The 26,263-nt window shown below is 51.4% G+C and overlaps 1 protein-coding gene across 2 annotated transcripts; it reads left to right on the forward strand.

The window, feature by feature from the left end:
* The first annotated feature begins 3,941 nt into the window (after positions 1-3,941).
* pdlim2 (PDZ and LIM domain 2 (mystique)) lies at positions 3,942-26,263 on the forward strand. 2 transcript variants are annotated; one of them, XM_069917524.1, is made up of 9 exons: positions 3,943-4,073; positions 12,815-12,966; positions 14,480-14,540; positions 16,154-16,272; positions 17,643-17,721; positions 21,635-21,780; positions 24,013-24,158; positions 24,303-24,399; positions 25,986-26,263. In XM_069917524.1, exons 1-9 carry the CDS (start codon positions 3,981-3,983, stop codon positions 26,152-26,154), a joined length of 1,062 nt encoding a protein of 353 aa, XP_069773625.1. In that variant the 5' UTR covers positions 3,943-3,980; the 3' UTR covers positions 26,155-26,263. The 2 variants fall into 2 exon arrangements, with proteins under 2 accessions (XP_069773626.1, XP_069773625.1); XM_069917525.1 differs by lacking the exons at positions 12,815-12,966; positions 14,480-14,540 and having other exon boundaries at positions 3,942-4,073.

The following is a 26,263-nucleotide window of genomic DNA, read 5'->3' on the forward strand; positions in this document are numbered from 1 at the left end:
GCCAGAGGACACTGTAATCTGCTGCAGGTCCTGATGAAGGGCTCCAGTCTGAAATCTCATTCTTTTTCTCCCACTGACGCTGCTCGACTCTGAACTCCTCTAGCAGATAGATATTTTCCCTCCTATTTCCCAGTGAACCATCCACACAAGGAAACATGCAAGTTCTGGAATGCGCATTCTGCCTGTACTCTTGGAGCTTGGTGTACATTCCAGATTACCGAGGGGGTCTGATCAGGATCTCCTGGCACCAAAACACATATAGGCTATTCAGCCCATCAAGTCTGTCCCTCTATTTGAATGGCAATAGATTGGGAGATGAGGAAGTGCAGAGAGACCTAGGGGTTCTTGTGCACCAGTCACTGAAGGTGAGCATGCAGGTACAGCAGGCGGTTAAAAAGGCAAATGGTATGTTGGCCTTCATATCAAGAGGGTTTGAGTCTAGGAATAAGGATACCTTACTGCAGCTGTACAGAGCCTTGGTGAGACCACACCTGGAGTATCGTGTACAGTTTTGGTCATCTTATCTGAAGAAGGATGTTCTTGCAATGGAGGGAGTGCAGAGGCGATTCACCAGGCTGATACCTGGAATGGCAGGAATAACTTATGAGGAAAGATTGTGCAATTTGGGATTGTACTCGCTGGAGTTTAGAAGATTGAGAGGGGATCTCATGGACATATAAAATTCTGGCAGGACTGGACAGAATGGATGTGGAAGGGATGTTTCCAATGGTGGGGGAGTCCAGAACCCAGAGCCATGGTTTGAGGATAATAGGCAAACCATTTAGAACTGCGATGAGGAGGAATTTCTTTACCCAGAGGGTGGTGAATCTGTGGAATTCATTGCCACAGAGAGCAGTAGAGGCAGGTTCATTGAATATATTTAAGAGGGATTTAGATATATTTCTTCAGTATAAGGGAATTAGGGGCTACGGAGAGAAGGCAGGGACGAGGTACTGAACTTTAAGATCAGCCATGATCTCATTGAATGGCGGAGCAGGCTCAAAGGGCCGAATGACCTACTCCTGCTCCTATCTTCTATGTTTCTATAAGCTGATCCATTACCCCATTCAGCCCCACTGCCTGGCCTTTTTTTTTTAATTTAGACACAGTACAGTGCTGTACAGGCCAATTTACACCCCATTAGCCTACACCCTGGTACGTTTTTAAAGGGTGGGAGGAAACCAGAGCCCCCTTGGGAAAATCCACACAAACACGAGGAAAACTTCTTACAGACAGTGTGGGATTCAAACCCCGATCCGGTCCCGATTGCTGGCGCTGTAAAGGCTTTGCACTAACCACTACGCCAACCGTGCTGCCCCATAACCTTCGATGCCCCCGGGTAATCAAGAACCTGTCAATCTAAATACACCCAAAGACCTGTCCTCCACAATGGGCTGTGACAAAAAATTCTGCAGGAGGCCATTTGGCCCCTTGATCTATGGTAGCTCCCCGTAGAATGCAGTCCAAGCACCATTCCCCTCATGCTATTACCCTGTACAACTTGTTTCCCTCATTTTATGAAAAAGGGGAGACTTGACCCATATTGTCCACGTATTCTCACCAATCGCCTTGACTGGGGGCCAAGTTCCTTTAGCCCTGTAATGCCCACATTTGTGGTCATATGCCTCTTTGATCCTCTCCACTCCCTTTACTGCAGTAACGAAGCTGAGCAACAGCCCATATCCCAACACAGACTTCAACAATTCTAGGAATTCCTCAGTTTGGTTACGCCTGACCTTCCCTACTTCTCTCCCCGTGGTCGCTGCCTGACTTTGGGAGTTTCCTCAGGCTGGTGTACTGGGTGAGGCTGGCCTTGTTCTCAGTACGTCAGTGGAACCGGTAGGACAACATTCACCTGCCTCCCTCACGGAGAGTGGCTGCGATCAGGTTCCACCCAAGTCTTACTTCAAGGTGCTGGGACACCAGCTCAGCTTGACGAAATGTGTCAGGTTTCCCAAATAACTGGTGGGATTTGAACTTAGGGATCTGTGGCAGGGGCAGGGGGAACATGGGGATGATCAGGTACTTTCAAGCAGGGTGAAGGGAATGGAGAGAGGAATGGAATGAGTTTGGCAATGGACCAAAGAGAACGGACATTGGCCATTCGCACCTCCCACTGTGGAGAAGCTCAAATCTGCAGGCACTGGAATCTTGAGTGAAGAAAGAGAAGCAGATCACAAGATAGGGGAGCTGAAGTAGGCCAATCAGCCCATCGAGTTGAGTCTGCTCCACCATTCTAATCATGAGCAAATCCATCCACTCAGCCCCACTCCCCGGTCTTCTCGCCATAACCCTTGATGCCCTGACTAATCAAATATCTGTCGATCTCTGCCTTACTTGTACCCAATGACCTCACTTCCCCAGCTGCCCGTGGCAACAAGTTTCACAGACTCATGACCCTCTGGCTGAAGGAGTTTTTCCACATCTCCATTTTAAATTGTCGCCCTTTTATCCTGAAGTTGGGACTCAGCAGGTCGGGCAACACCCGTGGAGGGAAATAGTCAATCAGCGTTTCAGGTTGCAGCCTCCCACTGTGGACCTGACCACGAGATCTGTTCTTGCAGCAACTTATTCGCAGAAGGGGTGTCGAGATTGCACACAGACACCCCTCCCCCCCACCCAAACCCAGCAAGGATCAACCAATGCAGAGTTCCACAGTGCATCCCTGAACAGAACATAGGGCAGCCCGGTTAGCACAACAGTGCAACAGTGCCAATGACTGGGGTTTGAATCCCACACTGTCTGTAAGGAGTTTGTACATCCTCCCTGTGTGTGCGTGGGTTTCCCCATGTGCTCTGGTTTCCTCCCACTCTTCAAAAACCTACCGAGGGTGTAGATCATTTGGTTGTTTTTGGGCAGCACAGCCTCATGAGCTGACAGGGCCAGTTCCTGTGTGGTATGTCTAAATATAAAATTTTTAATTTAATTAGAACACTACAGCATCATTCAGACCCTTCAGCCCTCGATGTTATGTCGACCTATATATTCCTGACAGTAAAAAAGTCCTGACCTCACAACCCTTCTTCTTTCATCCATGTGCCTAAGTCTCTTAAATCCCCCACCCCCCAAAATCCTACGCTTCTCCAGCATTTTGTGTTTATTTCAAACACGGTGTCTACCGAATTCTGTTTTACTACTTAAATGCCCCCAAAGTTTGAGCCTCCACCACCACCCTGGCAAGGCATTGCAGGCTCCCACGACTCTATGTGTAAAGAAACCCTACCTCTGATGTCTCCCCCAAATACTCTGAGGAATGGACAACCCTTCCCACAGCTCTTTCTGGATCAGATCTTGGCTTCCTCTGCACACTGGACCTTTCCCTTCCTGTGTCCCTTCGTAGTTCGACGTTGGCCATCTCCGACCTGTGGCTTGTCCCCAGATTTTGGTCATTTCAGACACCAGAGCTGAAGTAGAAACACAAAGCTGGAGAAACTCAGCAGGTCAAATAGTGCCCTGACAGTGAGGGGCTCCCTCAGTCCTGCTCCCTGACAGTGAGTGGCTCCCTCAGTCCTGCTCCATGACAGTGAGGAGCACCCACAGTCCTACTCCCTGACAGTGAGGTGCTCCCTCAATCCTGTTTCCTGACAGTGAGGAGCTCCCTCAGTCCTGATCCCTGACAGTGAGGAGCTCCCTCAGTCCTGATCCCTGACAGTGAGGTGCTCCATCAGCTCTACTTGCTGACAGTGAGGTGCTCCCTCAGCTCTGCTCGCTGACAGTGAGGTGCTCCCTCAGCTCTGCTCGCTGACAGTGAGGCGCTCCCTCCGCTCTGCTCGCTGACTGTGAGGCGCTCCCTCCGCTCTGCTCGCTGACTGTGAGGCGCTCCCTCCGCTCTGCTCGCTGACTGAGGCGCTCCCTCAGCTCTGCTCGCTGACAGTGAGGTGGATCAGGTTGTTTGGCAGAAGGGCGGGACCTGTTCCAGGGCCGGGGCGGGGTCATTTAAAAGGGGCGCTGCGGGCTTCTGGTTCAGGAGCCGCGGGAAAATGTCACGCTCCGTCCAACTGCCGGCGCCAGGACCCTGGGGATTCCGCATTAGTGGCGGCCGCGACTTCTGCAAACCCATCGCTGTGTCCAAGGTGAGCGGTCTCCAACTCTCGTCCCCGGACCCCGGTCCCGGCCCGTCCGGTACCCAGTTCCTTCAACTCCGGCCCCGTTCCGTCTGGTCTGCGGTCCCTGGACCCCGCTCCCCACTCCGGTCCCCGGTGACAACCCGCCCAGCTTCGTCCCCGGACCCGCCTCCCTGCGGGATTGTCCGGGCCGGTTGGGTCCCTGTGGGTCCCAGCGAGAATCACTGCTCCGACCACCAGAGGCTGGGTGTTCCGGCATCGCCCCCTCCCAATAGGTGGGTGGTGAGGAGGTTCCCAATGAGGAAGGGCTTGGCTCTCCCGTGGGTCCGGACACGGGGTGGGGTGGGGTGGGGAGGGGAGGGGAGGGGGGGCGGGTTCGCTGCCCAGGTTCTGGGGTCTGAGCCCGTCCTGGGGGTGGGTTCTCATTGAGCTGCCCTGAGATGAGGGTTTCTCAGTGTCTCGGTGCCTGGAACTCCAGTCCCTGGAGGAGGCATTCCTGTTTTCTCTGGATCCCTGGGGGACTGGGGTCGGCCATTGCACACATCCCTGGGTCCTGCAGTGGTTGTGATGGAGGTCAGGAGAAGGCAACGCTTACATGTTGGGCTGTCTATTGTTGATGTGAGAGCCTTTGGTTTTCTTGGTCGTGGGGCTGTGGTGTGGATTTAAACAAGGGGGTGAATATGATTAGAATCTGGGAATGCTCTCAGTCAGAGTGGCCTCCTGTTGCTGGTTCAGGTGGTGACTCAGTGGCCAGGACTGGGGGACAGTCCCCAGGTGCCTCACAACCCACCCACGTTTGGCTGTTGCTTCTCCCCACCCTCCATCTTTGTAAGGGACGTGTCTCAATGTCCTGTGTTCAGGGAAACCTTCCTGGCATCCTTCTCACTGAGTGCTGTCGTGAGGCAGGGATCCATGGAACCTTGGCTGTGTGGATTCAGAATTGGCCTTCCTGTCGAAAGCAGAGTCGTAGTGGATGGAAAGTATTCTGCCTGGAGGTCAGTGACTAGTAAAGTTCCACAGGGATCTGTCCTGGGACCTCAGCTCTTGGTCATTTTTAATGGGTCATTAAGTTTGCAGATGATCTGAAGATTGGAGGAGTTGTGGATAGTGTTGAAGGTTATTGAACGTTACAAGATGATATAGGCAGGATGCAGAGTTGGTCAGAAAAGTGGCAGATGAACAATCCGGATAAGTGTGCGATGATGCATTCTGGAAGGTCAGACCTGAAGGCTGACTACGGGGTTAATGGTTGAATACAGTGTGGAGGAACAGAAGGACCTTGGGGCCCAAATCTCTCAAAGTCGCTACACAGGTTGATAGGATAGTTAAGAAGTCCTGTGGGATGCTTGGCTTCATTAGTCAGGGGATTGAGTTCACGTCAAGAGTTTGTCGCAACTCTCCAGATCTCTGGTGAGACCACACTCCATTCTTGTCACCTCATTACAGGAACTATGGAGAGGGCGCAGAGGAGATTTACCAGGATGTTGCCTGGATTGGAAAAGGTCTTGAGGCAACGTTAACAGAGCTGGGACTTTTTGGAGAGGAGGAGGAGGAGGATAAGAGGTGACAAGATTCTGAGAGGCTGAGATAAGGTAGACAGCCAGAGCCTTTTTCCCAGGGCAGGATCAGCAAACACCAGAGGACATCTGTACAAAGTGAAGGGAGTAAAGTTTAGGGGAGACATCAGAAGTAATTTTTTTTAATAGAGTTGTGTTTGCCTGGAATGGTAGTGGGAGGTTGAAACATTAGGGGCTTTTAAGAGACACTTAGGGACATGGAGGTAGGAAGGGTTTTAGATACAGGTAAACCCCACTTTACGAATATTCAAATTCCGAAATTCACTTTTACAAAGAAAGCCATGTTCGCTTTTATGAAAGGGTTTTTGCTTTTATGAAAATAGCCTTCAATAGTAGTGAATGGGTCTTCACTTTATGCCATTTTGGCTTACGAAAGGTTTCATAGGAACGTTCTAGTTTTGTAAAGCAGAGTATACTTTTTTTGGTAGGTTAGCACTTTATTGAGGGCTGAAGGGCCTGTACTATGCTGTAGAGTTCGATGTTTTATGAACGTGTAAGAGAACCTACTTCCACTCTGTGCTGGAGACCAGCGACTGTCCCAAATGACCCATTCGGGGAACCTTGCTGTTACTCCAGTGATGGCAGCTCTTCCTTTCACTGCAGCCTCTCTGCCCCTCGCACTTCCTGCTGCCTACCCATGCGCTGAGAGCTGCCGCAGTACTCCCAGTGAGGCTTGTCCAAGCCGCTTGTGGCTCTGCCTGTTTCCCCATCACTTCCTTGCGACTGCATCATTCTGTGGTTTCCTGAAGAGTGCAGTTCTGCTGTGAAAGAGTGGGTCGCTGCTGCTGGGAAGGTGGGCGCAGGACAGAGAAGAGGTTGGCGCACCAATCTGTGCAGTACACAGAAGTGGTGGTGGTAGTGAAAACCTGTTGCCCCGGGTAGGAACAGGAGGAGCCCATAGAGTAATGGCATTACATCAACAGGAGAGGAAATGGCAGAGTGACAGGAAAGAAGCGATCGCCTCGCAGTAAGAAACCTGTACACAAACTCGGTTAACCAAAACTGCCGCTACAGTGGGAGCCGGGCCTGCCCCACTCTGCAAGCCAAATGTTGCCTTGGAAACCTGTCCTGGGTAAATTCCTGTGCATTGTCCCAACAGGCAAAGTCAAAGAGTTGATGCTTTCACTAAACGGCTGTAGGCGTGCTCAGCCAGATGGTGAATAAGACGGGAGCTTGGATGAGAATGGCCACGCAGCATGCACCTTCTGGGGGCAGCACAGAGAGGTGCGTTCAAACGTGTGCCTATAAAGGGGGGGCGGGGGGGGGCCTTCCAATATATGCAGGATGAGGCGCACTCAGCACCAGAGGCTAGAAGTCTATAAGTGGAATTGTAAAAGGAGTCAGGTGCATCAGCAAAGCTGACTGTCCAGTTTACAGCAACAGGAAAAGAGATAGAAAGCCCAGCAGATCCTTTACAAAGACCAAAACAGCAGGTGGAGGACAGGTGGATAAATAGACATTCAGAATGGAAACAGGCCCTTCGGCCCAACTTGCCCATGCCGCCTAAAATGTCCCACCTCCACGCCCAAAATAATTCCCAGTGCACCTTCGAAACCTTGCTCCTTTTTGAAATTGTCCCAGGACATCAAGGCGAGGAAGATTGGCTAGCTCCTGACTGCAGTGCATGTCACAGGCATTCTAGGAGGCCAATTTGGGAGTGAGCAGGGGTTCTGGAGTTGCCTTTGAGTGGGAAGCCACTGATATTTGCAGTGAATGTGGATGGGGTGGTGAAGGTATTGGTTTTGTTTGGTTGGGACAATGTGATTTGGGTATATTTCATCGGTGAGACCACACTTTGACGGCTAAGTGCAGTTCTGGTTGGCCAGTTACAGGAAGGATGTCATTTTATTGGAAAAGGAAGATTCACTGGGATGCTACTGGGCTCGAGTTGTAGGGCAAGGCTGGATGGGCTGGGTGCTTAGGAGGTTGAGAGGTGACCTTGTAGAAGTTTATGAAATTATGAGAGATGTAAATATAATGAATGCTCAGTCTTTTTCCCCAGGATAAATGATTCTAGAACTAGAGGGCATAGGTTCATTTAATCCTTTGGAATCCAAACTTTCATAATGTATACTCTGGACAAGGTCCATAGGTACACTTCCGAATGAGCCAGCTGGTATTTGGGTATAAAACCAGTCCTGGAAAATGTGTGTTTGTTGGGAGTCCCTAAAAACCAGGATATGGAGTACATGTTCTTGCTGGTGGTCCCTGAAAACGGGGACATCGAATCCAAGGGGTTAAGAGACCCAAGGGTTAACCATGGAGGGCATGCCACATGTGGAATGAGTTGCTGGAGGAAATGGGCAGAGGTTCAGAAGGCATTTGCACAGATGTGTGGATACCAAGGCTCAGCAAGGATACAGACCAAATGCAGGCAAATGGGGCTGGCCCAGAATTGGATGGTATGGCCAGGCTGAAGTGCCTGATTGCTGCTATCTTAGCTCCTGTCTATGTGTGCACATCAACCACAGCAGCTGTGCTGCAGTGAGGGACAAAGGCTAGCTCTCTAAGGTTTGGGAGCTCTAATGAAGAGGTGGAGTCGGGGGGAGGGGGGGGGAAATGGAACAATTCCCTTCAGTGAAAGGCCTTGAGATTGTGTGTGTGTGTGTGTGTGTGTGTGTGTGTGTGTCCTCTGTTGTGGAGTGGGGGGAGGAACTGTTTCCACACACAGTAATCTGCTCTGAATTGTATCTCTAACATTCTGCAAAGCCTGGAACTTGTTGAGAGGGGTAGCTCTGACTGAACGTTACAACCAATCCAGTCAAAGCTGAATGAAATCTTGCAGCACATATTGTACAGGCCATCATTCAGCTCGTGTCATGTCGCCAGTGGACAGCCATGGGTTGTCAGGATGGATGTTGCAAGAAGTTTACTGCCCACCCTCAGCTTGCTCTCCCTCTCTCATTTGGTCCAGCCTGGCCTGGAGGTGCCTTGGTGTTAGCAACAAACTTCTTGGTCTGTGTTATCATCTCCAGCTGTCCCAGATAACACTTTTGACACCTCATTCCCACTGAACTCCTGAACAGAGTCTGAGAGGTGAGACTGTGTCAATGACAGAGTAAAGCCTCTGCATTTTCACACGAACACAAGAAACAGGAGCAGGAGTCAGCCGTTCGGCCCACTGAGCTGGCTCTGTCATTCAATGAGATCACGGCTGATATTTTTTTAATTTAATTTTTAAAAATTTAGACATATAGCACAGTAACAGGCCATCTCAGCCCACGAGTCCATGCCACCCAATTTACCCCCAACCAACCTACACCCCACGATGCATCTTAGATGGTGGGATGATCAGCTCATCTCCACCTACCTGACTTTTCCCTACTATTCCTTAATTCCCCCACTATGCACCTAATACCCTGAATACGCCTGGGGTAGTCTGATCTCGGAAGCTAAGCAGGCTCAGGACTGGTCCGGACTTGGAGGGGAGACCTCCAGGTTTCTGTGAAGGGAGCTGGACAAAATGGTGACTCTCTGTTTGCCTTACGGTAGATAGAAGATGAAGAATTTCATGTATGTTACATTCTAAATGTAGATTATGTGACAATAATGAAACTTTTAGCTTTATGTAAACAATCTATCCAACCTTGTCTTAACTGCATTTACTGAGGTCACCTCCACTGCTTCAATGGGCAGTGATCCACCACCCTCTGGGAAAAACAGCTCCTCCTCATCTCCATCCTAAATCTACTCCCTTGAATCTTGAGGCGATATCCCCTAGTTCTGGTCTCCCCCACCATTGGAAGCAACTTACCTACCTCAATCTTAGTTTTGTATGTTTCTATAAGATACCCTCCCATTCTTCTAAATTCCAGCGAGTTCAGTCCCAGACAACTCATGCATCATCTCACCTGCCAGCTTTTAGGCGTGCCTGGTGTACATGTGGCAGTACTTCGAAGCCTCTGTTTTTACACATGGCTGCGTGAACAAGAAATTAGAAAAATTATGATGATCACAAGGCCCAGTCCCTAGGGAACTTGTGCCCTCAAGGCTCTGTACAAACTCCCATGTTTCTCCATCAGTAACAAGGTGATAATATCCAACGTTGATGCAGTCATGGAAACAAGTAGCTAACCGTCAGATTCGAGCTCTTCCTACAATCAGTATTTGCAAAGATCACCCGCGACCTTTCAGATAGTGTGTGTCCCAGGTGACTGACTTCAACCTATTTTGAGAATCCAAGGATGAGAACGTGGGAGCTCCCTGGTTTGGTGGGGTGGGTGGGTGTCACTGTGCAGCCCCAGATAATGTTTAATCTGCAATCGGCAGTGTCTGAGGCTTCATCCTACTGTGGGTTTCCCTGAGAACTTTGGGGGGGGGGGGATGAAATAATAGTCCTGTCTGCCCCCCCCTTCACCTGGTGTCAAAACTTCACCAATAAAGGGGAATTGATTGGCCGGAAGTGTGTACAGCAGTAGGTAGCAATCAAAGCAAATCCAAATTAGTGAGAGATGGTCAGAATGCAGAATTTATTGTCATGAACACGACATGAAATTTGTTGTTTGAAGCAGCGTCATGGTGAAAGGATTGCTATAAATTACTTTGGGGGGGGGAGGAAGTAAATAAATTAGTGCAAAATGAAGAGAAAGTGAGGTGGTGTCCATTTAGAAATCTGATGGCGGAGGGGAAGGAGCTGTTTTTGTCCATCTTCAGGCCCCTGGACCTTTTTCCAGACAGTAGCAGAGTGAAGAGGGCCTGGCTTGGATGGTGGGGGTCCTTGAGGAGTGAGGTTGCTTTCTTAAGACACCGCCCCATGTAGATGTCCTCGATGGAGTGAAGACTTAAGCCCATGATGGCGCAGGCCGAGTTAACAACCCTCTGTAATCTTTTCCTCTCCTGTGCATTGGGACTTCCGTACCAGACAGTGATGCAAGCAGTCAGAATGCTCTCCATGATACACCTGTAGAAATTCGGTGACTTACCGAATCTCTTCAAACTCCTTGCAAGTATAGCCGTTGGCGAGCCTTCTTCGTGATTGCATCAACAAGGAGGCTCCAGAACAGATCCTCCGAGATGTTGACACCCAGGAACTTGACTCCTTCACAGTTGACCCCTTCATGAGGACTGGTTTTCCTCCTGATTCCACCCCTCCCACCCCCCCCCCCCCAAGTCTACCATCAGTTCCTTGGTTTTACTAACATTAAACGCAAGGTTGTTGTTGTGACACCATTCAACGAGCTGACCTATCTCCCTCCCATACGCTTGCTCATTGCCACCTGTGATTCTGCTGATAGCTGGTGCCATCGGCAAATTTGCAGATGGCATTTGTATTGTACCTGGCTATGGGTGTAGAGTAAGTAATGGGCTAGGGGTGTCACATCGTTGTCACCAGAGGCATGTTGTTGAAGAGATTCGATGGTGAATCTTCCACTGATGTGGGCATGAACTGTCAGGCCTCCGTGTTGAGGTGGCACATTTCCTGTTGGTGCTGTATCTGAGACGGCTCGCATGGGCTGAGTCATGTTTACAGGGGATACGATGGTAAAACTGTCATACAGCACCAGAGATTCTGTAGTTGTTATGTGTCTATGACAAAGTTCTGTACACAGCTTTGCTTTATGATTCTGGTCCTTGCCAGTACTCCCAGCATAGGTTAATTTCCATGCCTTTATACTCACCGACTGGGAAAACAGGAAGGTTTTGCCAAGGATAATGTAGGCTAGTGGGAATGGAGGTAGGCCCCCTGATGGCATAGGCCGAAGGAAATGGGGGTAGGCCCCTTGGGGGAGTGGGCCGGTGGAATGGGGGTAGGCGCCCTGGGGAATGGGGGTAGGCGCCCTGGGGAATGGGGGTAGGCGCCCTGGGGAATGGGGGTAGGCGCCCGGGGGAATGGGGGTAGGCGCCCGGGGGAATGGGGGTAGGCGCCCGGGGGAATGGGGGTAGGCGCCCGGGGGAATGGGGGTAGGCGCCCGGGGGGAATGGGGGTAGGCGCCCGGGGGAATGGGGGTAGGCGCCCGGGGGAATGGGGGTAGGCGCCCGGGGGAATGGGGGTAGGCGCCAGGGGGAATGGGGGTAGGCGCCAGGGGGAATGGGGGTAGGCGCCCGGGGGAATGGGGGTAGGCGCCCGGGGGAATGGGGGTAGGCGCCCGGGGGAATGGGGGTAGGCGCCCGGGGGAATGGGGGTAGGCGCCCGGGGGAATGGGGGTAGGCGCCCGGGGGAATGGGGGCATGGGCCCGGGGGAATGGGGGCATGGGCCCGGGGGAATGGGGGCATGGGCCCGGGGGAATGGGGGCATGGGCCCGGGGGAATGGGGGCATGGGCCCGGGGGAATGGGGGCATGGGCCCGGGGGAATGGGGGCATGGGCCCGGGGGAATGGGGGCATGGGCCCGGGGGCATGGGGGCATGGGCCCGGGGGCATGGGGGCATGGGCCCGGGGGCATGGGGGCATGGGCCCGGGGGCATGGGCCCGGGGGCATGGGGGCATGGGCCCGGGGGCATGGGGGCATGGGCCCGGGGGCATGGGGGCATGGGCCCGGGGGCATGGGGGCATGGGCCCGGGGGCATGGGGGCATGGGCCCGGGGGCATGGGGGCATGGGCATGGGGGCATGGGCCCGGGGGCATGGGGGCATGGGGCCGGGGGCATGGGGCCGGGGGCATGGGGCCGGGGGCATGGGCCCGGGGGCATGGGCCCGGGGGCATGGGGGCATGGGCCCGGGGGCATGGGCCCGGGGGCATGGGGGCATGGGCCCGGGGGAATGGGGGTAGGCGCCCCCTGGATTTCAGGCACTGGAAGAACATTACGTTCTGAAGGAGCAATGAAAATGTGGAATCCTGCAAGGCCACTGAGTGGGAAGGGTCTTCTTAATGTTGCTGAAATTGTCCATGGCTTGGTCTCCAGGCAGACCCAGACAGAGACGAGCAAGCCTGCTCTCCCCATTTGAGGGCTAATTGCTCTCCCCACTCCTCAGCACAGAGCAGGGTTTTGTTGCTGGGGGAGAGAGTGTCCTCCCTCAGTGACCTCGATGTCTCTCCTGTGGACAAGTCTGACTCAGGAGACTCTGATGCCGCTCAGCTGCCGGCGATGGTCTCCTCCCAGAGCCAATCCGCCACCTGCAGATTTCACTCTGTCTCATCTGCCCCTGTCAGGGTTCTCACTGGTGCCCATTGCTCTTCTGGCTGGGGCTGTCCCTGCCTGCCATCTCCCTGCGCTAACTGCATCGTCTGCCGTAGGTGGTCGCAGGAAGCAAAGCCGAGTTGGCAGAACTGCAACCAGGAGATGTGATCACTGCCATCAACAGGACTGACACCTCTGACATGATCAACATGGAGGCGCAGAGCAAGATCAAACACTGCCAGGGGGATCTGCTCCTCCATATCGACAGGTGGGTGGTACAGACTGGGGCGGTGTAAGGAGGAATCAACAAATGCCCAATTTTGGAGACTCATTGAAGTAGGTCCAGCCTAGTATCTTCCATCAACACATGGCTTTGACCCATGGTTGAGCCCAGCCATTCTCAACGGGGGCCACAGCACATTTAAAAGGGTGTCAAGGAATGAAATCACAAAATGGTTCAAAAATAGGTCAACTGGGTGTAATTGGGCGGCATGGATACGTAAGCCAGAAGGAACTGTTACCGTGCTGTGTCTAAATGTAAATATTTTTTGTCTTCTATGTAGTTGGTAGGTGAGATTCATGGAAGCAAACAAACTAAACGACTGCTTCACTTGGAAGGGGGAGGGGGGGGTATAACCCTTGAGCTGAGTTCTAAGGGGGCCATAGGCAAAAAAGGTTGAGGATGGCTGATTTAGCTAATGGCTCCCAGAGAAAGGGGTTCCAGTGACTCTATTGGGGGTGGTGCTGGTGTAAGGGAGTGTTCACTGGCCTTGCATGGGTCTCCTAGCCTTGGAAGATGAAGTGGTTGGTATCTCTGCAGCCACTGATAACTGGATTCTGTGTCTAGGTGCAGAGTTAAACAGCTGAGGTGTGGCCCCTCTGAGTAAAGAGCGTATGTAACCACAACAACCCAAGTTGAATTTGTCTTAACAAGAGTCACACCTCCCTGCCTCACCCGGCCCCCAGGCTTTTCAGGATCAGTGGAATGTGACTCCCATTCCAGCTCGCAAGGCCCCTTGGTGAGCTACAGCTACAGCCTACTCCCTCTGTGCTGCACTAGGCCGTCATCTGACATGGTCCTGGAAGGGCCTCTGAGGGCAGGAGAGGTCTCCCTCACTGTGAACGACTCTAACTTCCTGGTTCCAGGGGATGATGTCTTGGATCCTAGGATTTTATTGGGGAGCTCAGGGAAGGGACAGGGTTGTGTAGCTGGGACCACTGGAAAATTAGCTATTAGGCTGAGTAGGCTTAAGCCTAGGGGCCTGGAAGGGATGGGCCCCCAGCAGGGGTGGGGACCTCAGGCTCGACAATTCTTTTGACTCCCAAAAGTTCAATCCTCTGAAGTTATTGCCCCCACCCCCCAGCATTTTCTGACTCATCAACCACCCACACCTCCCGGGGTCAATATCAACCACTTTGGAAACTGAAATATTTGGCTTGAGAAAATTTGTCATTGGCCCATTTCCTTTGGAGTTCTGAAACGAGTCAGTTAGGGACGATTAAAACAGTGGTTTTCAAACTTTTTCCCCCACCCACATACCACCTTAAGCAATCCCTTACTAATCACAGAGCACTGATAGCATAGGGATTAAGGTGGTACGTGAGTGGAAAGAAAACTTTTGAAAACTACTGGGTTAGGATGGGGAATTGGGGGAGGGAGGTCTGGAATTTGGGGAGGGTGAAAGGGGTGGTGGCAAGGGGCTCCAATGTGGAGGGATTGGGTTGCGGGCTCAGATGCTCCCTGTTCTATACCCTTCTCACCCTCCATCTACCTTTTGCAGGCCAGAATCCGCCATGCCCAGTGGCTCTCCCACAGACAAGTTTGTCGCACAGAGGTTCCAGGTCAGCCCGCGCGGGTGGAATATGGGGGAGGTTGGGTGGGGGAGGGGCTGCTGAGACAGGAGTTGGCTACAAGCCAGGCACTTGGTGATGGAATGGCAACTGTTGGTGAGCAAGGTGATCTGGTTGAGGGATCTGGTGGTCCACCGTTTCCTTGTGCTGAGATGGTGCACAAGGCTGGAGATGTTCTCGGGAAGGAAATCTGCCTTGTTTCTTTTTCATTCTTTTTATTGAATTTTAATATGTGAAACATTCAGTCGACAAAGCACGGAGTGGATAAGGACTCATGATTGACAAGGTTATAATGTACAACAACCAATGCAAATGAATAGTGGTTCATCACTCCAGACACAGTTAAAGTGGAAGAAAGGAATTTACATTCTACTCAAAACCCCTGTATTAATACATAAAAATGAGTATTTTTAAAAAAACCAAGAAAGACACTGGGAACAGCATTCATCAAATGTTAGAAGTCTGGTCCTCACTCACAAGAGAAATTTGATGGTATCAGGACGGAACAAGAACTCCAAAAGTAAAACATTAGAACTTGCATCATATGAAAATATTGTACGAACAGGTGCCAACTTTCTTCAAATTTAATAGAAGTATCAAATGTGGCACTTTTTTTTTCTTAATTCAGGCAAGCTACGGTTTGAGAAAACCTACGGTAGGAGGAGTGGGGGCCCTTCCATCTAAAAAGAATTGCTCTCCTAGCCATTAGAGGGCAGTGAACACTATAATCTGGTGAGCAGAAGCTGGACAATGACTTACATCTACTCCAAAAAGAGCAGTTAAGGGGTTTGGCTGTAGATTGGTTTCAAGAACTACTGAAAAAGAACCAAAGAGATCTTTCCAGAACTGGACAAGACCAAAATGTCGGGGGTCAATTAAGCCACGTGTGAATTGTACCCATCCCAGATTGGACTAAAATCAGGGGAAATATGTGTAAGCTTGTCCTTGGACATGTGCACCCTGTGTATGACCTTAAATTAAATAAGGGAGTTTCGAGCACACAGTGACGAGGTTATTAGCTAGTTGAGAATCTCCGCAGGTAAAGATTGTTGGAGCTCCTGTTCCCACGCCCTTTTAATCAGTTGAGACTGGTGGCAATTTTAATAACATCATATATAATTGCTATTAAACCCTTCTAGGAAAGATTCCAACAAAAAAGAGCATCATATCTGACTGATATTCCAGGGGAAAATTAGGTAATATAGCATTCAAAAAAATGTCTAATTTGAAAATATCTAAACAAATGAGAATTAGGGCAGGCCATACTTGTTTGAAAGTTGCTCAAGGGATACTAGATGATCTTTCATAAACTAATCCAAAAAGAAAAAGCTTGGTTGTTCACAGATGGTTGAATAAAATAATCAGAATAAAACCAGATAGATAGTATCCTGAACTGAAACCATATCCGTAATGTGTGCTTGGGTATAGGATAGGTTATCAATTTATTAACCTTGGTAAATGCCAAAGGAAGAGAAACTATGGGGAATTTCTCAACCGATTTCAACTCCAGATTTACCTATGATGGGCGTTCAAGTTTGTCAGAATAAAAAAAAATAGGCGAAGCCCTGCTTAAATGAATCGCTCTCTCGCTTTCCCATCTCCAGACGGTCCTTCACGTTGGAGGGAATGAGAACGATGGCGCCTGGAGCTCAAGTTCAAACGAGAGTCACACTGCCTCTCCCACAGATGAACCCCAGTCCTGGTCTCCGATCATCAGCCGGAGGTGAGTCATGAGTCAGTGGGAGGTGATGGTAGTGAAGCTCTAAGAATTGCAATCAGGGGTGTGAGAGCGATCTGGCTGCGACATCTGTCACCCCATGATTCAGCTGATCTGGCTGGCTAGGCAGGTGTCACCCTTCCCTCACAGCTCCATGTGTGTCCCTCACGAAGCTCAGCGATCGGTCGCAGAGGATGGCCCCCTAGAAGAGGACCGTTCCGCCAGTCTAGGTTATATGACGTAGCTAGTCCCCTGCTAGTCTAAACCTCAAAGAATTTATTGTCGTGAACGTATCACAAAATCAGGGCAAACATTTCTATAAACCACCTTACAATAAAAATAGTGTAAAGAAAAAGACAAAGTGAGGCAGTGTCTTTGGTTCATTGATCATTCAGGAATATGATGACAGCGGGGAAGAAGCTGTCCTTGTGCCGCTGAGTGCTCCTCTTTAGCCTCCGGTATCTTTTCCCCGAAGGTAGCAGAGTGAAGAGGGCATGGCCTGGGTGGTGGGGTTTTTGAGGATGGAAGCTGATTTTTTTTAAGACTCCGTCTCGTAGATTCTTCGATGGAGTGAAGTCCGGTACCTGTGATGTCACAGGCCAAGTGAACAACCCTCTGGAGTTTATTCTGATCCTTAGTGCTGACACCTCTGAACCAGGCAGTGATGCAACTGAAACGTGTACAACTACATTTGGACAGATGCATGTAGTGGAAGGCCCAGAATGCCAACCTGTTGGGCCGAAGGGCCCATTCTGTGTTGTGTGACGAGTGCAGCACCAACAAATCTCAGGAGACTCGACACCATCCAGGACCGAGCAGGCTGCTGTCACTCATTCCTCCCACCACTTTGGCTCCAGTGTGCAGATCCAGGCTCCTCCAGCTGCCCCTCTCAAACCAGCGACCTCTCACACCAAGGTCAAGGGTCACAGGTGTAGGGTTATCTGCAGGTGAGGGCACTTCCCCTCCCAGCGGAACATCATTCCGACATGTAAATATCTTGTTATTGTTGGGTGTAAATCGTAGGCCTCTCTCAGCACCACCTCCAGAGTTAGGGGTGGAAAACACTTGTTGGCTGAGCAGTGATGCCCAGATTCCAAGTTGCATTTAAATTTAGGCATGCAGCATGGTAACAGGCCCTTCTGATCCACAAGCCCTTACCCACCCAAATACATCTACAACCCCCGTACATTTTGAACAGTTGAAGGAAACCGAAACACCAAAAGGAAAACCCAACATTGACACTGGGAGAACGTACAAACTCCTTTCAGACAGCATGGGATTCGAACCCAGGTCGCTGGCATTGTAATAGTGTTGTGCCCACCCTGATGAGATGAGTCGGGAAGATCCAGATACACGAGGTCTTGTTGGTGTTTCAGGCCCGAGTCTCCTGTCCTGAGCCCATGGAAGCAGGTTGAGAGAACGCCGTCTCCAGTGGAGCCGCTGCTGAGAGTGAAGGTGAGGGACCCTTGGGGGTGAGGTGGGTACAGAAAGAGTGACTGGGGAGGTGAGTGAGGGTAGGAAAGAAAGGACCCATTGTGGTGATATACTGTGCTGTGTACATTTAAGAGCCCAGAGGACCCATAAACCCAGCAGCAATAGATATTCACCAAGATAAATTTTTACTTAAACAAAAGTTACTTTTAATTATCTTTAAACATGAAAACAGAATCACACTTTAACTTATCACTATCGACTTAACTAACCTAACTTGACCCCCTTCTAATTCTAAGCTCACGTGTATGTGATGTGTGTGTAAGTTCAGAAAAGTTACTTGGTTCACAGTCCAATCTCACTTCTCATTCCTCCAAGTTCACTGGTTGCAGGCAATTCTTCGACTGTGGACAGAATTTAACATTTATAAAATTCACCAGGCTTTGGTGCTTGCAAGGTAAATGGTTACCTCTTAGGAAGGTTCTTGTCAGTTTTCAGGGAGAGATTTGTTGTTCCAGGACATCCACAACTGATGTACTTCCATCAGCCACTTCAGTGTCTTCCTGATGAAACTTGCCCCGTCAGGGTTCTCCAGATGATAACCTCTTTCTTTCAGGTCATCACAGAGTTCCTTTTTGTTTCACTTATTCCAAATGAAACATTAGACAGCCAGTCCTCTCCTCTTGGATGAACCACAAGGGCTTTGACCAGGCCATCTTCCAAATGGGGCTTTCCACAAGCTTGCCAGCTTGTCCTGTTCCAGTCTCAGCTGCTGTTGCCAACTATAACATTGCAGGACATATCTCTGTGTGTGTATGTGTATCTCTCTCACTGAGAAAAAAGCCTGTTTGACTCTCTCTGCTTACATGACTCTCTTAGAACAACATATTCTCTTCCAGACAATCTGCGGCTCCAACAAGATCTTTCATCTGTTGCCTTTTTGTAAACAACAATCTCAAGTGAAGTCTCTTGAGCACTCTCCAAAGCTCTTGCAAAAGCTGTGGAGCTGATATGTCTAGCATGGGGCAGAGCTCCAGTATTTTAAATAAGATTTATTTTAAAATGTTTGTATGTGACCCATTCAAATAAACCTTTCCCAATTTGTCTCCAAAAGCATATCTATATACTCTGTCACAGTACGAGTGGCTGGCCCACCCACTGATGACTCGCTCCCTTGTGACCTGGCCATAAAGGTCGACCTCCCTTCCCCTGTCCTCCATTCGAGCGCATGGAGTCAGTCCAGCTACAATCTATTGCGCGTTAAAGCCCATCAATCACTTCACTCTGTCTTTGATGTTATTGCTAGAGCTATCACCCACCTCTCTGGACCATCTCACAGAACTCCAGTGAGAGTTCTGAAGGGCAGCGCGGTTGTGATGGGAATGAGGTGGCAACCATTTGTGCAAAGGGATAGCGTAATGAAGCGATGTATTGGGGTACAGAGACCCATTGTAAAATGGTGATATCAAGCATGTCTGGATGAACCTCTGACTGCAGCATTCCCCCTGCAAGGTTCTCACTGTGGAACTAAGGCTTGCCTGTTCTAAAACCCACCCATACCCTGAAAAAGGGCTCGGGCCCGAAGACTCAGGAATGTATCTTTACCTGAGAGACTGGCTGAGTTCCTCCAGCATTTTTACACCCATCTGGAGAAGAGAGTTCAAATCCCACAACGGCAGCTGGAGTTTAAATGAAATTCCAGAAACCTTTGACCTCCATGGATTTTGCTTGGACCTTAAAAACCACCTGTTCCTCCACTAATGAAGAAGGTATTCAACACCATTGATCTGAACCTCTATGTGATTTGAGGGGAAGATTCCCCTTTATCATTCATGTGGGAAGTTTGATCAAGTCCACCCACTGCAGCTCTTCCTCTACCAGTGAAAGTTCCACCCACCTCTACCCATGGAGAGAGGATTTCACAAGATATCGGAGCAGAAGTCGGCCCATCGAGTCTGCACCACCTTTCTAATCATGAGCTGATCCATCCTCCCACTCCCCGGCCTCCTCCCTTAATGTCCTGACTAATCAAATGCACCCAATGGCTTCGCTTCCACAGCCGTCTGTTCCAGACCCATGGCCTTCTGACTAAAGAAATGTTTCCACATCTCTGTTTTAAATTGATGCCCTTTAATCCTGAAGTTGTGCCCTCTTGGCCTAGAATCCCCTAGCATGGGAAACATCCTTGCTACCTCTACTCTGTCCAGGCCTTTGAAATGCCTCTGAGGATCCCCCCATCCTTCCTTCTGTACTTCAGCCTAAGAGCCAACAAACATTCCTCATATGCTAACCCTTTCATTTCTGTTTACATTGCCAGCATGTCTTTTCTCAAATAAGGTACCCAAAACGGTACACAGTTGTCCAAGTGATGTCTCACCATTGCTTTATAGATTAGAGCAGTGGTTCTCAACCTTTTGCTTTCCACTCACATCCCACTTTAAGTATTTCTTATACCACTGATGCTCTGTGATTAGTAAAGGATTGCTTAAGGTGGGATAAGAAAAAGTTTGAAATCCACTTTTTTTAATCTTACCTAATTGACTCGTTATGTGCACGGTTTCAGAATGCCAAAGGAAATGGGCCAATGACAATTTTTCTCAAACAAAATATTTCAGTAGCAATTGGGTCCAGAGCAGGAATTCTCAACCTTCCCTTCCCACTCACATCCCACCTTAAGCAATCCCTTACTAATCACAGAGCACCGATGGCATAGAGATTACTTAAAGTTGGATGTGAATGGAAAGAGAAAGGTTGAGAAAAACTGGATTAGGGAATCCTGCCTGCAGGGGAAAAGTTTAGGGGGAACCTCTTCACACAGAGAGTGGAGGGAGTGTGGAACGAGCTAGCAGCTGAAGTGGTAAATATGGGCTCAATTTTTAACATTTAAGAAGAATTTGGACGGATACATGGATGGGAGGGGTATGGAGGGCTATAGACTGGGTGCAGGTCAGTGGGGCTAGGCAAAAAAATCGACACAGACTAGAAGGGCCTGTACCATAATGTTCTATGGTTCTAAATTTGTCTTGCTCAGCTCTGCAAACATTACCACAAACAATTGGTCTGAAGTCGGTGACCAATAAACTGTACTCATGGTTTTGGGATTATCAGCCATCGTTGAAGCCTGACTTTGTGTGATGAGTAATGGGTTTACTGTAAATAATTTGGGGAGTCAAATGTAAAATATGAATCTCCATAACAGCGACCATGAAGCTACCAGATTGGTGTCAAACTTGAGGCAGTTCACTGACATTCTTGGGAGGGAAATTTGGTGCAAAGCTTCCCTTCGGGGACCCTCAACCAAGGGCACAGAACATGCAGAGGTGATCTGTTCCACTCTGAGCACATCACACCAGTAACCTGAAACTGTTATACCTTCCCCGTTCTCCCCCAACCCTGGCCCAGTCTTCCATCACGGAGACTGGCTGGGAAGGAAGGACATGGCAGTGAGGAGCGATGTGGGAGGAGTTTGTGGTTGGGGAGTAGGGCAGTTGGGGTAGGGTACAGAGTGGTGGCTGAGATTTGAGCATCTGGTGTAGAGAATGTCGGAGTATCAGGGGGAGAGGATTTGGCATCCGGGGGGGGGGGGGGAAGAGAGGGTAATTTGGGGGCCAGAGGAAGGGGGAGGGATTTTGGGTCGGGGGGAGGGGGAGGGATTTGGGGGGCTGGAGAAGGGGGAAGGATTTGGGGGGGCCGGAGAAGAGGGAGGGATTTGGGGGGGCCGGAGAAGAGGGAGGGATTTGGGGGGGCCGGAGAAGGGGGAGGGATTTGGGGGCCGGAGAAGGGGGAGGGATTTGGGGGGGCCGGAGAAGGGGGAGGGATTTGGGGGGCTGGAGAAGTGGGAGGGAGCATTGGGCTGCAGGGTCGATCAGAGTCTTTGCCTGGTGTCAGGATCTTGCGTTGAAGGGTGAGGTTATTCTGCCCCTCCTTGTCTCTGCAGAATGTTCAGACCAGGGTGAAAGAACGCTGGAGTCTCTCGCCCATCTCCAACTCCCATTCGGAATCCAGGCTGATCTACTCTGCAAATTCCAGCCCCAGGGAGAAGAGGGGTCCCACCCACCAATTACTCTCACCCATCAGCAAGGCGTATGTGATGCCATGTGGCACAGATTGCCACCTTGTACTCGCAAGTAACGCTCCATTTGGGCTCAGCAACTCCCACTATGGGAGCAGGGGCTATGTTGGGGGCAAGTAGGAAGGTTGGGGGCAAGTAGGAAGGTTGGGGGCAAGTAGGAAGGTTGGGGGCAAGTAGGAAGGTTGGGGGCAAGTAGGAAGGTTGGGGGCAAGTAGGAAGGTTGGGGGCAAGTAGGAAGGTTGGGGGCAAGTAGGAAGGTTGGGGGCAAGTAGGAAGGTTGGGGGCAAGTAGGAAGGTTGGGGGCAAGTAGGAAGGTTGGGGGCAAGTAGGAAGGTTGGGGGCAAGTAGGAAGGTTGGGGGCAAGTAGGAAGGTTGGGGGCAAGTAGGAAGGTTGGGGGCAAGTAGGAAGGTTGGGGGCAAGTAGGAAGGTTGGGGGCAAGTAGGAAGGTTGGGGGCAAGTAGGAAGGTTGGGGGCAAGTAGGAAGGTTGGGGGCAAGTAGGAAGGTTGGGGGCAAGTAGGAAGGTTGGGGGCAAGTAGGAAGGTTGGGGGCAAGTAGGAAGGTTGGGGGCAAGTAGGAAGGTTGGGGGCAAGTAGGAAGGTTGGGGGCAAGTAGGAAGGTTGGGGGCAAGTAGGAAGGTTGGGGGCAAGTAGGAAGGTTGGGGGCAAGTAGGAAGGTTGGGGGCAAGTAGGAAGGTTGGGGGCAAGTAGGAAGGTTGGGGGCAAGTAGGAAGGTTGGGGGCAAGTAGGAAGGTTGGGGGCAAGTAGGAAGGTTGGGGGCAAGTAGGAAGGTTGGGGGCAAGTAGGAAGGTTGGGGGCAAGTAGGAAGGTTGGGGGCAAGTAGGAAGGTTGGGGGCAAGTAGGAAGGTTGGGGGCAAGTAGGAAGGTTGGGGGCAAGTAGGAAGGTTGGGGGCAAGTAGGAAGGTTGGGGGCAAGTAGGAAGGTTGGGGGCAAGTAGGAAGGTTGGGGGCACCCCCAAACACTATCAAGATGGGTCAGAATGTGCTCCATTGGAGAGTGAGGTGGTCTGTGGGTGGTGTGCTCCTTCCAAAGTTCCTATGACCATGCCTGACCCACGGAATTGAGGTTCTCCGAGCCATACCCAATGCTCCTCCCTCAATTTGGTTGAAAAAGTGGTTCCCAGGAGTGAATAGAAATGTTGGCTTCCCCACGGAGACTTTGAATACAAACTTGAACCTTGAATTCCTCTCTCACTGGTAATCCCTTCCCACACCAGAGTTTGGAAGGTGAAAGGTTTGGCCATCCAGTGATAGTAACTGGGACCTGCTGGTGAGGGAGAGGCTACTGCAGTCAGTTTGATGGGGTTTCTCTGGAGATGTGGGTCTCAGTACATGGACCCACCACTTCCTATAGATCAGGGGCTCATTCCTTCCCAAGGTTTCAGAGGGAAGCACTGACTGTTTGAACTAGTATTGACTTCAGGAAGGGAAAACCAGAGGTGTACGATCATTGGTGGATCAGAGGTGGAGAGGGTGAGCAAATTTAAGTTCTTGGGAGTCACTACCTCAGAAGAGTTTTCCTGGACCCAACACACTAATGGCATCATAAAAAACCTACATCAGCACCTCTACTTCCTCAGGAGTTTGCGGAGGTTTGGTGTGATATCGGAAATCCTGGCAAATTTCAAAAGGTGTGTGTTGGAAAGTGTGCTGACGGGCTGCATTGCGGTCTGGTACTGGGACACCAATAACCCTGAGCATAAAGCCCTGCAAAAGGTAGTGGACACAGCTCAGGACATCACAGGTAAAACCCTCCCCACCACTGAGACCATGTACAGGGAACGCTGCCATCTGAGAGCAGCAATCATCCAGGATCCACACCACCCAGCACATGCTCTGTTCTCGCTGCTGCCATCAGGAAAGAAGTATCGGTGTCACAAGACTCTCACCACCAGGTTCAGGAACAGCTGCTCTCCTTCCACCATCAGACTCCTCAACCACAAATTCAATTAGAGACTTGTTTAAGAACTCTGTGCACTTTATTGAGATTTTTTAACCCCTCTTTGTATTGCACAATCAGTTTGTTTACATGCGTGTGTTGAGTCAGTTTTTTGCACAACCGATAAGTGGTAATTCTGCCTCACCTGCGGAAAAAAGGAATCTCAGGGTTGTATGTGACTTCATATATGTACTCTGACAAGAAATCGGAAATCTGACAACTGAAGCTTCCAGGGGCTACCTCCCTCAAGGTGACACCTGTCTGATGTGCTGTTCTCTGCCCTCAGAGCTCCTGATCATCGAGCCCTCAACCGTATTGACAAGGACTCTGAGGTGTACAAAATGATCCAGGAGAACCGAGCCACAAAGGAGCCTCCCCGCCAATCCGCTAGCTTCCGACAGCTGCAGGTGGCCCTGGACACTGACCAGGAAGGTGGGTAGTGCTGGGCTGGAGGCAAGAGGGAGGGATGGGATGGGACTGGGGGTGTGTGAGGGGGAGCGGGGAGGGTCTGCTGGGCCCCTAGGGTGAGGGGGCAGGATCACAGCCAGTCTCACTGACCCCTCCTCCTCTCTCCAGTGGCAGTGGCTCAGTTTCCGAGCAGGTTCTCCCCCTCGGCCACTCGCCCTGCAGCTTCCAAGTATCACGTGTGTGAGAAGTGCGGCTCCAGCATTGTGTGAGTACCTACCACCTTAACCCTTTCGGGGAATGATGGGCTGGGGGTGAACATTGTCCTCAGGAGACGCGAGTTCAGCATGGACTGGATGGGCCAAATGGCCTGCTTCTGTGCTGTAGTGTTCAATGGGTCTATGATCTGTGTCGATTTGACACCTGGAAACATTTCTTCCATCACCCGATTCAGTTGGAAGTTGCCAACATTAACTCAGTACCTGTGCCAACACCCCTCCTCCCTGTGGCCCTGCTCCCTAAACCGCCAACACCCACCCTTGTCCCCCACCCGCCCCACAGCTCTGAATCAATCCCCAACTATGTGAAACACTAAAGTGTGCAGTGGCTTGAAGGGTTCAGGCCCGAACCATCAGTAATATATCTTGACCTTCTATGGATGCTGTGTGACTAGCTGAGTTCCTCCAGCATCTCTGTTTTTTACCACAGTCCCCATCTCCCCTCAGCCCTGACCTGTTCCTGAACCGACTACATAACCTCCCCGCAGCCCTGAACCGATCCCGTCACCTCCCCGCAGCCCTGAACCGATCCCGTCACCTCCCCGCAGCCCTGAACCGATCCCGTCACCTCCCCGCAGCCCTGAACCGATCCCGTCACCTCCCCGCAGCCCTGAACCGATCCCGTCACCTCCCCGCAGCCCTGAACCGATCCCGTCACCTCCCCGCAGCCCTGAACCGATCCCGTCACCTCCCCGCAGCCCTGAACCGATCCCGTCACCTCCCCGCAGCCCTGAACCGATCCCGTCACCTCCCCGCAGCCCTGAACCGATCCCGTCACCTCCCCGCAGCCCTGAACCGATCCCGTCACCTCCCCGCAGCCCTGAACCGATCCCGTCACCTCCCCGCAGCCCTGAACCGATCCCGTCACCTCCCCGCAGCCCTGAACCGATCCCGTCACCTCCCCGCAGCCCTGAACCGATCCCGTCACCTCCCCGCAGCCCTGAACCGATCCCGTCACCTCCCCGCAGCCCTGAACCGATCCCGTCACCTCCCCGCAGCCCTGAACCGATCCCGTCACCTCCCCGCAGCCCTGAACCGATCCCGTCACCTCCCCGCAGCCCTGAACCGATCCCGTCACCTCCCCGCAGCCCTGAACCGATCCCGTCACCTCCCCGCAGCCCTGAACCGATCCCGTCACCTCCCCGCAGCCCTGAACCGATCCCGTCACCTCCCCGCAGCCCTGAACCGATCCCGTCACCTCCCCGCAGCCCTGAACCGATCCCGTCACCTCCCCGCAGCCCTGAACCGATCCCGTCACCTCCCCGCAGCCCTGAACCGATCCCGTCACCTCCCCGCAGCCCTGAACCGATCCCGTCACCTCCCCGCAGCCCTGAACCGATCCCGTCACCTCCCCGCAGCCCTGAACCGATCCCGTCACCTCCCCGCAGCCCTGAACCGATCCCGTCACCTCCCCGCAGCCCTGAACCGATCCCGTCACCTCCCCGCAGCCCTGAACCGATCCCGTCACCTCCCCGCAGCTGTGACTCAACCATTGCTATTGGCCGCTCTGTCTGGGGTGAAGGGTGTGCCAGTGTGGAGCCTTATGCCACTGTGGTCTCCTTGGCTTGTGATGCAGGACGGAGGCGGTGAAGATTCGGGATGGCTGTTACCGGCACCATGAGTGCTACGCCTGCACGGACTGTGGCCTTAACCTTGGGATGAGAGGGCACTTCTGGTTTCGGGACAAGATGTTCTGTGAGAAACATGCACAGGAGCGGTATCAGGCAGCTGAGGGGACCTCATGACCCAGCCACCGTGGTCCTACACCTCTCAATGCCAGACCCTCCAAATGCACATAAAACTCCTTGTAAAATATTGAATGCTTAAATAAAGGAAATAATTGCAGTCTTTGAA

This window comes from Narcine bancroftii, chromosome 2 (genome assembly GCF_036971445.1).
Source record: "Narcine bancroftii isolate sNarBan1 chromosome 2, sNarBan1.hap1, whole genome shotgun sequence".
Taxonomy (NCBI): domain Eukaryota; kingdom Metazoa; phylum Chordata; class Chondrichthyes; order Torpediniformes; family Narcinidae; genus Narcine; species Narcine bancroftii.

Bases quoted from the DNA above. Each gene is read 5' to 3' on its own strand.
- pdlim2 (XM_069917524.1), top strand. From the start codon at position 3,981: ATGTCACGCTCCGTCCAACTGCCGGCGCCAGGACCCTGGGGATTCCGC. The intron at 12,967-14,479 runs GTGGGTGGTACA...TACCTTTTGCAG, and splicing joins CTGCTCCTCCATATCGACAG to GCCAGAATCCGCCATGCCCA. The intron at 17,722-21,634 runs GTGAGGGACCCT...TTGTCTCTGCAG, and splicing joins AGCCGCTGCTGAGAGTGAAG to AATGTTCAGACCAGGGTGAA.